The 18,818-nt window shown below is 35.3% G+C and overlaps 1 protein-coding gene across 1 annotated transcript in view; it reads left to right on the top strand.

Annotated features, from left to right (window-relative positions):
- Window positions 1-18,479, top strand: part of DNAAF11 (dynein axonemal assembly factor 11) — a 51,279-nt gene extending 32,800 nt beyond the window's left edge. The window contains exons 12-16 of the mRNA XM_067290149.1: window positions 1,299-1,364; window positions 2,485-2,554; window positions 3,533-3,628; window positions 8,534-8,619; window positions 17,915-18,479. Of these exons, the coding sequence (XP_067146250.1) occupies window positions 1,299-1,364; window positions 2,485-2,554; window positions 3,533-3,628; window positions 8,534-8,619; window positions 17,915-18,101 (505 nt within the window). The 3' untranslated portion in view covers window positions 18,102-18,479. The remainder of the gene's footprint in view (window positions 1-1,298; window positions 1,365-2,484; window positions 2,555-3,532; window positions 3,629-8,533; window positions 8,620-17,914) is intronic.
- Window positions 18,480-18,818: the final 339 nt, after the last annotated feature.

Below are 18,818 nucleotides of genomic sequence, written 5' to 3' on the forward strand. Positions count from 1 at the left end.
AGTAGATGGATAATGCTCTCCAAAATTTTTGCTTCATTGCAGAGATCTAGTAAAGCAATGTCCAAACCACCTAATTTTTTTTGTTGTTTTTTGTAAGTTAGCAAGAGGAATAACTGCATGCTACTCCAAAAAGAAGGCTACCTGTCTTCCTCATTTCTAGCTAAGCTTCCACCAAGAAAATGTTACAATCCTCATTTTTACCCTTTATGTTTTAGTAAATTCTCCTCAAAATCTGTATTGTTGTAAGAGAAAGAAGCATGCATGGGAACAAAGCTGGATTTTATTCTTCTTTGCAGTTTTCCATTCAAAAATACTCATAAACTGAAAGCTCCATAAGCCTTCTTGAAAGCTGACTATATCGGAATACAGTAAAGCAAAGAGTAAAAAGTATATGTGGCAAATATTTGTTTTGCTGAGAAAATTTAGCCAAACTTAAAATCTGAACTTATTTCTGTTATCTGAACCCAAAGTATCTAAATATTTTAATGTTCCTGAAATATGCCAGATAAATTAAACTAAGTTAAACCATATCTAACCCTAAGGATAAGACATCTCATTTCTAAGTGGTTTTTAGTCTGGTATTTTCTCTACTTTAACACTTGGGAAACGTTTGAGTGCTTGAGCAGAACTTGTTGGTCTTTACAGACTTTATCTCCTTACAGTAATAGTAATAGATGTGGTTTTCAAATTATGGCTGGTAAGATTCTTTCACAATTTTAAGAACTCAGCCAGCAGATCACAAACTTATATATAACACGATCTACAGTCTCATTTTTAAAAAATGTTTTAAAGCTTGGAGAAGCAAGGATGCTTTACTTTGGAAATACATAGGCAGACATTTATGCTACCAGCAATTTAATTGCCATGAACAAATATGCAGATTTTTTACAAATTACAAGGTTAGAATTACTGAGTTCTAGGATCTTCATGCTTTTTATGATTTTTTTTCATGTCAGCATTAATACAGCCGACAAATTTCACCAGCAGGTGTCTCTCTTTCTGCATTGACAAACCGATTTTAATTTAACTGACCTTCAGCAGTATTTTTATTTCTGTTTCTTGAGTGTTGAGTGGGGAGAATAGAAAACAAATGTCAGACCGATGCTGGTTCAAGTGCCAGTAGTTTTTCTATTTGTGTAGTAGAATTGCAACTGTTTCTAAAATGATAATATGACATATTGTCTAAATGGTATTTATATTAATCCAAAATTGCTAACAGTTTAATTTGAAGTATGCAGTAATGTTTTTTTTATACACTCCACTTGTATTTACCCTGGAAGTGTTTCTTGTCTTATTAGGCTTCATTTCTCTTTGGAAGATGATGAAGGAAACAACCAATTCATCTTGGATCTTGCTGTTTACAGGTCAGAATTACTATTTATTTTTTCCTCTTCATTTTTGCTGTTCTTAAGTACTGGTATATAATATTTCAAATATACCCCCTCTTTGTGCATTGGGACTTTGCAAGAGGAAGACAAATAGCATAGGAGGTAATGGAACCCGTCTTGAAACCTGTGCCAAAGAAATGGGGCTGTATAGACCAGAGACCCTTCAGGCTGTTCTGTTCCCCTGAGTAAGCATAGTGTTTAACAGTCCTTTCTTGAGTTGACATTTTCTGCTGTCCACATGCAGGTTACCTCTGCGGTTGTCCAATTACACTTACGTGAAATCCCTTCCATTCTTCACTGGCAGATTAAGATTATAGGGAATGGGGCTTTATGCCCATTCCCTGGTCCTAAAAGAAGTGCTGCAGTACAGTCATGATGTTCTGATTAAATTCTTTTCATCCTCAAGACAGGGTGTCCTTGTCAATAGTGCCTACTGGAAACAGTCCATGGCTCATGTATTTCCCAAACCATGCCAGGGCCATGTCTGGAAAAAAACTAGTTGAGCCAGGCCAAACTGTGACAAGGGATCCATCTATTTGAAAGTACAGTACACCTAAGCAGTACTGTGGCCTTGTGCTAAGTAGTATCATGCCCAAGGACTGGTTAGAAACTAACCAGCTTATTTTCCCCTAATAGGAACTTGTAATAATAAAGTTTCAACTAGTTTTCTAGTACAGAAACACTCTTCATGCCAGGGCTTGTTCCATTAGAGCTCATTAATTTCCCTCAAAACAGGCCTACTCCATTGTTTATGAATTATAAGAATCAGGTTTGGAGCCTCAGAAAATCTGTTCAGTGCAATAAAATGTTGGATATGTTATAATATTCTGTGCTCTTTTGTAAGAAGTGCAAACTAAAAAGTTGGAAAAATTCACCTGAGAAGTAATGTTATAATAGAAGGGAAACAGGGAATGGGAGCATGTTCTTCTTTCAAATACTTTAAATCCTAATAATATTTCATATAACTTAATAACTGAAATTGCAGCTTGTAATTTAAAATCTGCAAAAGCATAATTAAAGAGTTATATAGTCTGAACTGCTTATTTGTTAGACTGTATTGTAGATTGCATTCATTTATTTATATTTCATTCTGAAGACATCTGGACACTTCTCTGCTTGATGTTGATGTCCAGCCAACTTACATACGAGTACTGGTGAAGGGAAAGGTTAGTGTTTTCTTCCTACATTCATTTTAAAGTAAGGGTTATGCTTACTGTGGCTATCGTTATTTATTTTCATTGTTTACTTCTGGCCTCTTACAGACCTCCACTGTGTTCCATCAGAATCAGTAGAGGCAAGTCTAGGTGCACAAGATCTCATCTTTGTTCATTGGAGTTTGATGGTATTTTTTAACTGACTTCAGCAGACTTTATATCTGATTTTTAGCAGTTACTAACCATGTGCACTGGTCTAGAAAAAAAGCACTTTCCTACTCACATTATTTTGGACCACATATAAACTTTGGAAGTGCTAACCAGAAGGGGTGCAAAGCCTGAAATAAAATTTGATTCTCTCTTTCTCTCCTTCTCTCTTCCTTTTTTTCCCCCTAACAATGTACATGATTCACTTATGATGAGAGCTTACTAGTTGCCCTAGGCTAGAGTTTAGCAATTTTACAATCTGAAATTTATAGCTGACAGAAAGAAATGGATGTATATTCTTTTGAAAGGGCCTTTAAAGTATCATTCTGTTTTCTCTCTCTTCTCAAAGGTTATAATTTTATGTTAATTAAAAAAAAAAATCAAAGTACTTCTATAGTAAACCAAAATCCCTATTTATAACTATACCAACTGCATAAACAAAATTTCAGAATTACTTTATGTCTAAAATAGACTGGATAATCGTTCTCATTTAATTGCTAATATAAGTCAAGAATCATTTTATAATCTTCTTTAGAAATGTCACTTCAGGAATAAGAGCAATTCAATCATATACATATACTGTACTTGTAAGTAAAAACTGTTTAACATGCTAATCATTTGTTAGGATTAGTTGTAATATATTTAAAGTGAGAGGATTTAGACCTATATTGTGCTAAATATCAAAGTATATGACAGTGATGTTTCTGCGTATGTTCTGTCCAGGTCAAAAAAAAAAAAGGAGATTTTTAATATGTTACACTTCAATCTCTAATTTTCTCTTAGCCATTTCAGCTTGTGCTCCCTGAGGAAGTGAAGCCAGATAGCAGCTCTGCTAAAAGATCACAAACAACTGGCCATTTAGTTGTCAGCATGCCAAAGGTATGTAAAATAATTTGGAGAGGCATCATGCAAAGGTACTTAAAGTGTTGGGAGTACTTTGGAGGTATTTCTGAGTTACAGGTAGCATCTGCCTAGCTAAAGGGATTCAGGCAAACCCTTCTCATCAGAACATATTTCCCAAAGAAAGAGCTTTCTGTACAGGCAGTTAAATCACAGAGCCAAAACCTAAGATTAAGGATTCCTTTAAAGTTACATTATGAAAGTCAAAATTAATGGAACTGTTAATATTTTGTTTATTTGCAACAAAACCAGCTTTTTATATATGTAAATATTCTCTGCAAAACATACAGTATTGTGGAGCCTCGTAAGAAGATGGATTTTTTAAAATAACTGAAAATAATCAACTTTACTTTCTTTTTCCACTTGTGTGAAATATATTTTAAAAAATAGATTTATTTTTGTCTGGCATACATATGCATGAAGAATACATTTTGGTTTGAGTACAGGGATGATACACTACTCTCAAGTCTCAGGTGGTCAGAACAAGACTTGCTTGATTCATTTCTCCTTCGTGCCCTCCCTGCCTGGGAATGATCCACTGACCATCTGTACCAAGTCAGAGTTAGAGGGCTGTGGCAACCTGGTGCTTCAGTTGAAAGGTGCTGCAGAGCAGACCCAAGTACTTTAAAAAGCCTGGATAGAACTCATATTCCCCTAATATTTCTAACTCTGTGCCCTTCCATGTCACCTGTGCCCTGAGATATGTGCATCAGATGTTTGCATGTATGGAGTCATGCTGATCAGAATTAAAGTCAATTGAGAGTTCCTCTGGCAAGTAAGAGCAAACTGGCTTAAAGTGATTTTTGTATCATCTCTCTTCCCTGCTCAGTTCTTGCAGCATAAATGAGAGCAAACTGAGACTAGGTCTGCCAAACATGTAGCTTTTCATGGCTATGCTCCCTTTATTTCTTCTCCAATGCATGTCTCCCTAGGGTTTTAGGAAATGTAGCAAGTACTCTGCATATGTAAATGATATTTTGCTTTTATAGGATGACATAATGAGAAGGTGAGGGAGACTCAAAGGTGGAATCATCTCTTACCCATTCCCACACATCTTCCAAAAATTTAGAGAATAGAGGAGGGATGACCAGTAAGGAGGACTGTTCAAGGTGGGGAGGTCAACTTGGCTCACTGAAGTAGCCAGTGAAAGAGGTAATGAGTGGCTTGCCGGCAGTCAGTGGAAGTTTTGTGGACGTTAGAGAATAAATACAGGGAAGATGTAGTAGTGTGGAACCAGAACTGGAGCCAAGGGATAGGTACGAGTGGGGAATCTGAGTTGCAGAGGCATCAACAAGTTTGGGGCAGCATAGGCAGTATGCTGACAGAAATGGAAAAGCATTTAAGTTGAGATTAGATGCTGTCTGCTGCAGAACTGTGTTCTTTGACCTGCAGAAAGAGCAGAGGTGGATTGAAATTCTTGAGGCAGACATAGGGAGCTGGAAGTTTTAGGAAGGGAGAGGTCTGCAGATGAGGATGGAGTATATGGTGGGGTTCTGGGAGATGTGAGAGAAGTTAGCCAACTTCCCCAATCATACTTCCTTATCAAACTTCAACAGCGTGCTCTTCTGCCATTATGCCTTTGGAGGGTTGGGCTACTCTTAAGGCTTGTAGGACTATGTAGTCTCTATTGTCTTTCAGAAATAGGGTAGCCCTGCCAAAACATAGTTATAGGAAGAAATGAAATTTTTGGTGCTCTAGCCTTACCCTTCTAGCCTCAGAATTTTCTCTGATGTGTAGGAGCAGTGGGACACGGTGCTACATATGGATTTGCAATGGTATATATCAATCACAGCATTTTCTTTTGAACAACTGGAAAGCCAATAGGTATTTTTTCTTCCAGAACATTATGGCTGACGTTATCAACAGTATTTGAGAATGCTAATTTGATATCATCAACTCAGTATTCATTCTTTTTAGCTAGATGATAAAAAAGCAGAGTTCATGCAAGTTCTTTCAGGATGTATCAGTGATAAGACAAGCCTAATGACTCCATTCCACTATGTTTAATCTTTCTGTTCCTGATAAAGTTATTCTCAAAATAAAGTTGTTTGTTTGCAACTAGATAAATGGTCTATCACATTCCTTAGGTAACTGAAATTTTATGAATACTATTAACTTAAAAATAGACTCCCATATTAGGCTTCCTGCAATATTATGAAAAGACCTATCTCTTATCAGTTATAGAACAAAAGCTAACTGAATTCAATAAGCATGTTTTTCGCTTGCTTTAGTGAGTTTCTGAACAAGTTGCTAAACCTTTCAAAATTCATCTTCCAAATCTGTTCATAGTTTCCTGTTCTTTAAAATGAGAAACAAATCTCTTTTCTTGCCTCTCTGATGACCTTGCTATACCATAGATGTTGAGGATAGTAAATTCCACATGAAGTAAAAGAAAGCAATTCATTTTCACTTTTTTTCCAGAAACATTTTTCGTAAATGTAATACTTCTTGCCCAGCAAATCATTGCAGAATGGTTGTCTTGCTAAGACAGTCTCTACCAATATTTTTTGGAAGGTCAGCAAAACACGTACGAAGGATGCAACATTTAATGAAATGAAATAGTGTCACTTTTCAAATGCAGTGTTTATACTGTAATAATCTTAATCACCTGTGCAGAGATTTTGCATGACTAAAGAGCTGATAGCAATTACATTGTACATGCTTCAGTTTCTGGGAAAAATGTTTGGGACATGAAGCTTTTCAAACTTTGACCCTCCATGCTCTGGCAGTGTTATCTTTGCAGGTGATGCAGGAAAAAAATGATAGTTTCTTTAATAGAATTTGGCCAAAATTGGCATAATAAATCAGTGATTTTGTAAAATGCTATCACTAGATTACACCAATGGCATTTTAATTAATGTCTGAGAAATGGCATAAAAAATCCGTGTTATTAGCAAGTACAGTTTTTATTTAGAATTCTGAGACATTCTGTGCCATGTTTTACAAGGTTAAAATATAATTCATTCAAATAAAACTTTACTTTCATTATTTTAGTGAATCAAAGCACAAAATTTAGGGATTTTGATTTCCACTTTATTATATAAACAGTCACAAATGAATTCTGACAGCTTTTTATATCTTGGTACCTCAAAAGCATTAGAAACTTAAAGATCAATGAAAGTTAGATTCCATAATCACTTTTAAAATAGTGAGTTATACAAGTCAACATACAGTTTATTTGACAGAATTTCAACATATAATTTTCACTTACCTAGGTATGGAAAATGTAGTAATATTTCATTACCATCTAAGACATGTCCAGCTATGGAACCCTAGAAATCTATTCATCCTTCATAATAAATGCTTTAGGGAAACTCTGTTAATCAATGGAACTCACCCTGTAGAAAAAGAAATCCACTGCATGAAAAAATTGCAGACTGAAAAGATGACTCAGCTTAAAAATACTGTTTTCGCAAATTCCTTCTATTTGCTCAAATATATTCCAGCTTCTGTTTAAAAAATCCATTTCTAGAGTTCTCTGGATGATGTTTTTAAAAGCACTCTCCTTTCTATTTTCTAATTAATCCAAATAGCTATAGTTTCATAGGATTTATGTCAGAAAGCTTCATTATATTCATGTATTCTGTCTTCCTGTATATCACAGGCCTTAAATTTCATTCAGTTATTTTTCTATTGAGCACAAAGTCCTATATTTAGCCACAGTTGAAGCTATGGAAGTTCTGTTTTTGAGAACAGTTATTCTCACTTGATCTAAGTCACTAAGAGATGGATAGTCAGCCACTGTCTTGGTGAAGCTCACATGTCATTGTTGCTTATGGGGATGTGTTTCAAAGACAAGAAAAATAAGAAAATATCACTTAAAATTTCTCTTGACTAGAGGCAGGAGGACATCTTTTGAGCCAAAGAGGTTTTGAGTCAAATGATATTAGATAATTGATAATAGGTGCTCTGGTAGGCAAATCCTAATCCTTGCCCAAGTTCCAGGATCACCTCTTGTCAAGGAGGCCCTTTCTACTGATTGCCGAATCAGCAAGTTTCCTCACCATCCTTGACAACGTGCTCTGAGGGCAAAGTAAGATACATTACTCTGAAGGCGATCAAAGAAATGAATTACTTTCACAAGAGCAGAATGTTATGGGGTCTCCTGAGAAGAACAGGAACTTCCAATAAAACAGACTTTCCTTCAATGTAGTATATACAAAATCAGAGGAGATCAGCTTCTTAAAAACGCATTTGAGAAATGAACTATAGAAACTTCTTGCGTGTTTTGGAACTAGAAACAGGGAAACAGAAAACCTTTTGCCACAGGAAATAATATACCTCTACCAGCCAAGGTCTTGGACCTGTTTTTTTGTGAGAAAGGTAATCCATTTGGACTTCAAACTTTAGATTCTGTTTTAGCAAAGGAGCTGAGGGAGGTTATGGTCACTCAGGTCTTTTATAAGGAATGAAAGAGGTTCATATTGCAGCACAGACTAATAGATTATTTTCTTTAATAAAAAGGTCTGAACTAGCACAGGGACACGAGAACTGAAATACAAGCGTGAAGCACATCATGAACAAGTTATCTACTGAGGGAAGCAATAACGTGCATTATTAACATGGCACTTAAAAAAGAGAACATGTATTTATATACTTGTATGTGTATGTATATATATATTATATATATATATATATACACACATGCATGTACTCATTATATATTTAAATATAATTTCATTGAGATCGTTTGGTTAAAATTGCCTTGGTGAGGAAGCATCAGAAAGTGTTAAAATCTTAACAGGATAAGTGTCATAAGTGTCATAAGAGATTTTTTTTTTTTTACACCCTGTTTATTTTCTATTTTTAATAAATTATTTAAATGCTTATGAGCCTAAATCTCAACTTTTTTGTGAGAATTGTGGCTGTGTATTTTTATTTCAGGCTAAAGAAATAATCCTGGCTAAACAAAAAGTGTCAGCTTCAATCAAAACATCGGACAGCAATACACTGCAAAAAAATACAAGAAGGTAATTCCATTTTTCCTTTCCTGTTAGTTTTATTTTTTTGTACTTTAGTTATTCACTTGCCAGAATTGTGCTGCTTTATCGAGTAAATTATTGTTGAAAGTACGAAAATATTGATTTGTATAGAGTAAAGCTATGTATAAAAGCTTCAGACTAATGGCCTGTCTGGTACTGTTTATAAAGTTATCTGCTCCAATAGCAGAGCCAAAAAAGCACTTATTTCTGCAATCAGTTTTGTTCCATCAGCTCATTCAGATTATTAAACTAGCATACACTAAATCCAAATCACCTACTGCGAATTGCATCTGCAGAGCTCCTTGCTGTGTAGCCCAAGTCTCAAAACTATTTAGAATGCAATGATTTTGAATCTCTCACATGAATTTTTTGAATCTCTCTCATGAAGTGGTCGCTGCTAACGTATACCAGTTGAGCCATTGCACTAGTAAATGGGATCAAAAAGCAATTTGACAAGGTTATATAACATAGGTCCATCCTATTAAATGAAGTGTAAACTCTAGCTCTTGGAATCTTTCAGCTGGTGACTGCCAGAAGCAAGCAAGTCTTAAGGATGTGCAATTTGTTATTCTTTCCTCCTAGTAAGTGTTATTGGCCATTGCTAGAGACAGGCACTGGGGCAGCTGGGCACATGGTCTGAGCAGGTACAGATACTATGACATATATTCTAAACTTTTTCCTTTTTTTCTTACTCTAAGCAGTGGCATTCATACCAGAACAAGCTGTAGTAACAGTAAAGTTTGTTAAGCGTTAATATTTGAAAGGCTGTATTTGTTTCCTTGTTTGATTTCATTGTGGTGCATATTAATGGAAAAGCTAAATAGTCAGTAAAAATTATCATTATTGATCATGTGGATTCTTTCTGTTCTTATGATTTAGGACCATTAGCCAAGTGACTCTGCAAGGGTCACTTATGTCATTATTTCTGTTTTTTTAATTTCTTATTTTTAAAAAAGATCAGCCGTGTATTCTTTTCTTAATTGACCTGCATGATGAGCAGCTGATAGGGTACTGCAAGAACTTGTGAAGATATTGCTAATGACACAAATGCATTGCATCCTTTCCTTAGGCAGCAGTGATTATGACAGTGCCCCTTCTTGATTACTGAGGATTTCTAGTATATTTTAAAAGGTCCGAGCCAAAGTAGTGGATACTTACTTTCCAAAAGCAATGTCTCTTTCCAGCAGAAATACAGCTGAAGCCTTAGAAACATTTAAAGGAATCAATTAACAAAAATGTCTCAGTTTTTCTCCAAGGGAAGACTAGATCTTCCTTCTTTAGATACCAGACACAATCTCTCTTCCAAATGGATTCTGCCAAACAGTAAAAGCTCTGTCAAATAGTGGGTGAGGGATATATATTTTCTTAGCACCCTCTCTGTGCCTTTAGTTTTGACTACACAATAAATAATTAAATAGAAGTAACGATGGGGACAAGTCCCCTTTCCTGCTAGCTGATGATCTAAAGCTACTCCATGGCACAGCAGAAGGACAAGTTCTTGTGTTTGACTTCAGTACAGGTTTGAGCAATTATAAACTTGCTTACTGAAGTTTTTGAAGCAAAAATACAAATTTTACTGTTAAATATTAGAGGAAGATACATCACAAAATCAGAAGTGGGAAAGAAGTATTTTGAATTATAGTTCTTACTAAAAATTTGACCTCTTTAGCTGGAAAGTCACTGACTAGCCAGATGTTAAAATTTGTTGAATAGTTGTCTCTTAGATTACAGAAGAACATTCATTACAGTGATTTCACTTGATGGCTACAGATATCTTAGCTAAATTCTCTGTCAGACATATAATCTACTAAACTATAATGCAGTGCTTTAAATCTCTTTCTTTAACTCTTGTTAGCTAGATTACATGATGATACTGTCATTACTTCTGCCACATAAAAGAGATTTCTTCAGTGATTGTATTCATAACTGTATTTCAAATTTTCAAAGAGACAAGTTTCCTTGGAAGGAATTTGACGTATTGATTTATAAAGCCTCTATTAATATAGCAGCTGCTAATGCCATAGTCTTTACTGTACCTGTCCTCACAATTCATTTGTGAGGTAGAGAAGTTGAGTTTATCACAGTTTCACAGGTGAAACTCAAATATAGGAAGGAATTGACTTTTCTAGAGTCATCCTGGAAATTTTAAAAGTAACAGTTACATGAAGTTGATAATACTTGTCTTATACCCTAAGCTTCAGACTATTCTTCCTTTATCATGTTGGAAAAGAAAAAAAAAAAAAGAATTAAATGAAACTCAAACTGTATCTAAATGTAAATTTATACACTCTTGAATCCTTCCAGTAAAGAAAGGAGGTAAATATAGGAGATTCCTTATTCTTTGTTTTTCACTGTAATTCTTCATATGCAGAGGTAAAGAAATACAGCAGAAGTGTCTTATGAGTTCATTTAATGAGTTAAAGGATTTCACAGACACAGAATTAAAAATAAATCAGCAGGTTCTGGTCTATACACAGCTGTTGCAATGAATGATTGAACCATGTAAAGCAGAGGTGATGTTTTCTACTTGAATAGTTAAAGCATTGCAAACCTTACTATTATGTCTTTCTACTCTTAGCTAAGCAAGATTGCACTGGTTAACTAAGCTAGCAGCAACTATAGACAATACAGCATAACGCATTAAGTTAAAAATGTGGTTTACCTTCCATTAGAATAGCTTCTTAGTGGCAGAGTGTAATTTATGGCTTTTTTGTTTTTTTCTTTTATACCTGAATTCTTAAGAGGGGGAAAAAAAAGTTCTTATGCTACTGGAACCTCCACCTGTCTGTCTGCCAGTACATACATAATTCAAACAGGTTATCCAATTTCAGCGAGATTTGACTAGTTGGGAGAGACATCAAATATATAAAATTCCTGTAGCTTTCATTGAACTCAAGGCCAAGAAAAATTGGTCATTTTTAATCATTTTATTGGATTTTAATTCCAACCTTTGTCTAACAAGCACTTCATCACTTCTTTTGTGGGTTACAATTTCACAATGATGTACAAAAATTATTTTACTTACCTTGGAGAATTGTTTCTTATTTTTAGTTCAGCTCTTTTTCATTTATTGACAAGCAAAAAAAAAAAAAGGCTGATTATTTCAAAAGCTCTGTGCAAGTCTCTCACTGGAGATCTAAGAGTGTCACTGGAGACGAGACTTACTGGGAAGCCCTGATTTACTGGGTGACCCTGATATAGCTTGGTTCATTTTGGTGGAGAAGATGCAAAAAACAAATCTGTCAGAGAAAACTGTAGGTGTAAGGGTAGGAATCTTATCTTGTGTGTGAGGAGTCCTAATTTGAGTGCTTGAAAGAATTCTTGCAAAGTGTAGGAATACTCCCCTCCCTGTCCATGGACTTAATGGCTGAAGATCTCTCTCCCAGTCTTGCATTTCTGCAGGTAACAGAAAGGGATAGAAACGTGACAAGCTGGAAAGCAGAGAACATGATATTGCAAAGGTGCAAACAGTAGAACAAAATGAATAATGTCTCAAGACTGGGAGTGTGAGATAAGGTGAAGTCAGAACTTGAGTGGAGGCATAGACAAACAAACACACCCTAAGGAATGGCAAGAGGATTTACCTGATCTTTCAAAACCAGAATTCACCATCACTTCTGCTCCTAAACCAAACATAAACATTTTAACTTGAAGAAAGCTAAGTGTATCTGAAATGTGGCCTGAATAGGAGGTGAATAAATATGTGGAAGGGTCACAATTGGCAAATCCATTATTTGTCCTACTGACATGTAATGTGTGGTCTCAATAAAGACCTGGCAGTAGACTGCAAATCTGGAGAGTTGAACAGCATTACAGAAATATCTTTTCAGGCTATATCTTTTCAGTTTGTTAACTGTTATGAAGACATGAACTTTCACCACGCAATTTATGTTGTCTGAGAAGGGAGTTCAACTGGCCTCTTAATCAGGAAGTGGAGTCAGGTATGATTAAGCAACATATTAAAAAGGCTTTTTACCTCAATTGAGCTTAAAGTATAGTTTCATTTGCATTCTCATAAAAGCCCAGAGCTAATCAAAGTAGAGAGTATACATCTCTATTGTTTGATTAATGAGGAGGATGAAAGGTGGGGCATCTATGGAATGATTTGAAAATTCATTTGCACACACAAAGATCTGGTAATCCATAACTGTAATAAGAGTGAGGAGGCTTTAAAATAAGGAGAGCTGTTCTGGAGGATAACATTCTCAAGAATACTGTTGAGTTAACCTTTGATTACTACAACTTAAAGTCGTCTTGAGAACTCTTGTCCTTTTCTGATAAGGAGTACAAGGGCAGGTATACTTTAAGGTTTCTTTGCAGCTTTCCAGAACTTTGTAATCAAAATCTTAATATCTTGCTAGAATAAAGCATGTTTTCAATGTAAGATTCCCTAATGTCTAAACTGGACTCAACTATGACTGACAAATTAACAGTGCTTTTAATTTTTCTGAGATAATGAAATAGTGAGAATAAGTTGGTAATATAGACAAACCCAGAAACTCAAGGTAAATTCAGGAACTGTAGGAGTTGGAGCATGTCTCTTGCCAACAGTCAAGGTCAGTTTGAAATTTGGTATCTTTAAGTGTCTGTGAAAAAGAAGGCAAAGGGCAAACCAGCAAATAGATAACTTGAAAAAACATCCATATCAACAAAGTGTACATATAGATGCTGTAAAGGGGAATTAAGGTCGAAGTCTCTAACATCGTAAAATTACTTCTGAAAGGCTGCAAGCTGTTTTTGCTGGTGTTGCTTAATACTGATATCATCACAGTCCCAGTGATGTTGTTTGGGACAATGGTCCATTACAGTAGGCACAACAAACAATCAGCAGAAGTAATCTTTTCTACCACCTGCAGATTGTGCCTTTCTTATTTCCTGTTCAGAAACAATATAATTTTCTTGTTCTGATCCCTATGATATGCAAGGTTTCTGTTGTCCACAGAATTCTGATCTTGATCAGTTTATGAAAGTGATTGTGTGCTGTGATTTCCTGCAAAGATAAAGGACTAAACTGAGGACCTGGAAAGTTCCAATCTGGTGTTCTTACATATCACCTTTCTAATAAACCGTGCTTTGACCTCCAAAATTTATAGCCAGGAAGATAAGTTATTCAAAAGTTGATGGATTTAAAAGTTTATTTTGGTTAGACTTGAAACTTCAACATTGGCTAAGCAGGGGGGAGAGCTAGATGATCTAATATGATTCCTTCAGGTTTTGTTTTCTGAAAAAGTTAATCTAGAATTCTTCTAATTCAGTGTATTCACCTCAGTAATGCAAACCATGAGTCTCACTGTAGAAATGAAAACTCAGAAGTTGCAGGTTGAAAACTTTCACTCACCTTTAAAATGTCATAGATTTTTTTTTCCAGTTAAACTTCTTTTCAGTTTTCAGATGATGAATTCATATAGTAGCTATCATGTATTTTACTTAGGGAATTCACAGATTTGCATTTCAGATCATTATCCTATTTTTAATATCATCTCAGTAGAGATAAACTGCAAAAGCTGCATGAATACAGTTGAAAATGTCACAGTAACTATGATTTTCTCTGTAACTTTTATAAATGTGGGTGTTGGTATTATACATGTTCTTAGTCTGATGATTATGATTATGAGAGGTATTTGTCTTTTAGAACAGGATGGCCTGGACATCAGCAGCATTTTGTTTATCAGAACTTCTTACCAGTGATTTGTCAGTTCTTCCTGACTGTAGTCTAGTCCTTGAAAATTGAAGTTAGTTCCACCAATCATTGTGCATTCATTTCTTCCCAAGATTCACTGATTCTGAAGACTCTGAATTTCTACTGAAATTCAGAAGCTGAAAAAGTAGATTATAACTGTCAGGTCTTTAAAATATCAAATTTGGGGATTAAGAATTGTGTGAACATAAGTGTAAATTATCAAAAAACATCAAATTATCAGATATATGTTCTGCCACATACCTGATCGCTCAGCAGGCTGACATAGTTATTTAGAGTTGAGGGACTTATTGCCATTTCTTTATTGTGAGGTCTTTTTATTTTCTTTTAAAAGTCATTGCTGAACTGTGTAAAGCTATAAAAAGCCTTCCTAAGGAAAAAAAAAAAAACTTAAAATCCTTAAAATTGAGATTTCCAGACAAGTGATGTAGTTGGTCCTGCCAGAGATTTTACTGTCCTCATCACTGTTGTCTTACTGTTGCTCATGAAGGAGCTTCAGCAACAAGATTGCTTGTATTCTGATAGTTAGAGTTACGTGGAAAAAAACATCTAGATGACCTAAAACTTATTCTTTCTTCCAAAAATTGTCAGCTGCTTAATCTTGACATCATCGGTATGCCTGTTTTTGCACAGATTAGATGATGAGAGAGGAGGAGGTTACCAGCAGATATATGTGTCAAAGCTGCAATGACTTCAGTATAACTGAGTGTTGACGTCAGCTAAAGATTTGTATCATGATGGTACCATGAAGCTATACTGTAAGTGTGGGTACCAAAGAGCTACTCCTTTTACCAGAAAGGAAATCCTTGCTTCCATTATATGGAACACAGCTTGACCCTGCTTCTATTGGGCAGTGTGTTGTTATATGAAGGTACATGAGGATAGATGAGGTAGATGAGGATACATTTCTACTCTGCTGCACCAGTTTTCCATTGCCATGGTGTTTGTTAAGAACTCTGTATCAGTCACACAGTTTTAGAGCTCTAAACAGTATCAAAGCAGCATTGACCCCTAAAAAAGTATCAGAACAGTATACATTCAACTCTGAGGTAAAAGACCTATAATTTACCTATCTCCTTCCTTTCCTTCACAAAAAAACCCTCAGCCTAGAAAAGAAACCAGTCCTAAATTTTTACAGGCCTTTTCGGAAAGATCTCATTTGTCTCATCCTGCATCAGCATATCCAAAAATGATAATCCAAAAATGCAATCTTCCAACAATAGTCTAATTAGAAACAAGTATAGAATATTTGATTATCTGTATATAAGTACATGACAAAAACACTTTCTTTTTGGATACCCAAATCCCCATTGCTTGATTCTTAGTCTTTCCTATTGTCAGTCACTAATAGACATTCATAGATAGCATGTGCTGATTAAATTTTGAGAATGATTGATGTGTATAATCCTTTCATAGCTTGTTGACATGGCCTGTTAGTAATGACACTCACTGTTAATTAGTTTCTTGTGTATTTAAATGTATTCTGCTGGTAAGCAATAAGCTATTCAAACTCCATAAAGTTTATTGTATTTTCATGACTAGTAATTTGTGACATTTCAGAGCTGTTGAACAAATCCAAAATATCACTACTAATTAAAATACATCAAATCAAGGAAAATCTTTTCTACCATGTGACTGAAGCACACACTGAGGCTAATTAATTTTCATATTTATGCTTTTTTAGCTTTTTCTGAGGTGCTTCGGAGTGCTAAGTTCACACATCACAGACGCAAAGATAAGATTCTGGACAGAGTGTGCTCCTTTTGGAGTCTCCCCAATAGCTACTAATAAAGTGATTCAAGGTCACAGCACATCTCACAAATTACACAAGAAACAAAAACATTTATTGCCTCTTGGGAATGAACATTTTCTAGAATGTTGCCCCAAAATGAATCCACTTTTATTTCATTAAGCTGTCTCATATAATAAAAAATCTAGCGTTATAAATTGAAGAACATTCAGGGTGAAGAAATAGGAAGAGTTGTCTTGTATCTGTCTTCATTACCCATAAAATTCTCCTCTGAATAGTTTTTGTTTGTTTGTGCCATTTGTGGGAGAAGGTTATCCAGATTATTAAAACAGGGGGCTTCTCCAGTTGTCTCCTGCTCAGCAAAATGAGCAAATAATTCCCTTGGCACAAGAAGAATCTGGTGGCATAAGGCTGACAGAGGTGGTTAGGCTGATTACCACCTCTTCTGTCAGTCGCATTTCCCTCGGCACTGGCGTAGCAGGAAAGGAAGAAGTCTGCCATGAGTCCCTCTGCATCTCTCCTCCACTGGGACGGAGATCATGCACGCAGATGTGTGCTGGGATGTCTGTTCAGGCCCCAGAGGGGCTTGATGGAGCAAGGCTGGCAGCCTTTTGGCAGCTCCCTGACAAAACTCTCTCTTTGTTCTAATAACTAAAGATAGTGTATTCACAGGCATTCTTTTCAAAAAATATTTTATTCAGCTAAAAACTTTTAATATAGTTTATTTACATATTTTACATATTTACATCAAAGAAATGCATTTTTTCATCCAGTGGCTTTGCTACCTCTTCCTTTGTTCTAGTCCTGTTGAACCGTTCTGATCTCCTGGGCAAACGTAGTTTTCTCACATCTTTGAAGAATGGTGTACTGCCTTTTGTAATGCTGAGCTTGGATGACCCAATGTATAAAAGAAAAGTTAGCACTGGGATATACAAATGATGTTGGAATTTGCAGAAATTAGAACATCATTGTACAGTTACATTTCCATTTTCCCATTTTTCCTGTAAACAGTTACAAATTGCTTGAAAACAGATGAGATCTTTTCCATGTAAGTGTTTTAGCTCCTCTGTTAGAAAAAAACAGTTGCTTTAAATGCTGCAAGACAGCAAGTTTAAGAATATTTAAAATCTCTGATCATGATGCAATATATGTTGCCTTATTGAGTGGACTGTACACATCTTTAAGTGTGATCTAAAAGAATATCCATAACATGGTTTGAATCAGGAAATTCTGTTATAATTCTGACCGTGCTAATAATTTCATTCAAAATTTGCTCATCATATAAACATTGTTAGGCTTCATATAGCCAAAACATAAGAATTAGCTGATATAAGCAAATAAATTAGTACAATTATATTTTCTCTCTAAATAAAGGTGTATTTCTGTTTTCCAAGGTTTAATCTGTCATGTAGAAGTTATTAAACAGCTCCTGTGAAGGTACTGAGCTAAAAATGAACAACAAAAAGAAAGAAAAGACAATTTTTTCTCAAAACCTATCTTATTTCAGAAGCCAACCATTTATAATGTGATACCAGCAATCACCATGTGCTGAATTAAAACAAATCACAGGTGCCAAAAAATTAACTTTCAATATTGTTAGGCTAAGGTTTCTTTTGTACAAAATCTTAGAGATTTTATAGTGACTTTTCTGCGTTTACAGTGAGTTTCTGGTAACAGTCAATTTACAATTAATAAAATCTCTTAATCCTTCTTTAATTGTACTCGGCAACAAATCTCATATTGAAGTCAACAGGCTTATAAACAGCCCCCAAAATAGTGCTGTTACATTTAACACCAAAATTAAGTATTTTCCATTTGTTTCCCTCTCATTGCAGAAGTGGACGAGTTGAGAAATTAGAAGTGGATCCTAGTAAATATTCATTCCCTGATGTGACAAAGATAATCCAAGAAAAGGAACGAATTGGACAGGGACCTATTAGGTTACAACCAGGAAAGATTACAGAGACTAAGAAGAGTTATGCTAATGTTGAAAATAGTGAAGATGTTCCACCCTTAATTTGAAATGTTCTCAATACTCCCTTTGTATGTGGCCTGTATGCCTGAGTTGTTTTCATGACTCTATATGTAATGTAAGTATAATGTATGCTAAGGTTGGAGAATATTGCTACAGTTCTTATCATAAACTTTGTTAAACTTGTGTTTTATGCTGCTTTTTCTGTTAGTATCTTGCTTCTATAAATTCTTTTTTCCAGACTGTTCACTTAGTAAGTCTCAAATCAGAATGGGGCTATATAAGTCAGATATTGTCATTGCTCCACAAAATTTACTGTCTAGCTTAAAACATGACATATTACTGTAGAAAAAGAGAAAAGGGAGGAAGGAAGTACTTGTAATAAGCTTTATGATTATTCTGACTAAACTGAAACTAGTTGAAATCTCTATGGATTCTTCCAGCGTCTTCTTTTTTTGTGAAAGACAACAGTAAAAGAAAACAGTGCATTCTTGGAATGAGAGACATTGCTGTAACTTAATATACATCAGTGAATTTTCCAACATAACACAGAGCTCTGCGTCTGGAGCTGGTACGACAATGCCACTGCTTGAAGATGCTGGGAGAGGTTAATGCTGAACACAACATGCCAGAGATCTGGCACCGGGGCGGAGCTGGGAGAGATCAGCAAGGGCATTTTAGTTCCTCCTCATGCAGCTTTCTAAAAGGTTCCAGCTTCTTCAGGCTGCTTCAAAAAATAGCACAGTTAGTTGAAGTCTGTGATTAGC

Source organism: Apteryx mantelli, chromosome 2, assembly GCF_036417845.1.
Source record: "Apteryx mantelli isolate bAptMan1 chromosome 2, bAptMan1.hap1, whole genome shotgun sequence".
Lineage (NCBI taxonomy): Eukaryota > Metazoa > Chordata > Aves > Apterygiformes > Apterygidae > Apteryx > Apteryx mantelli.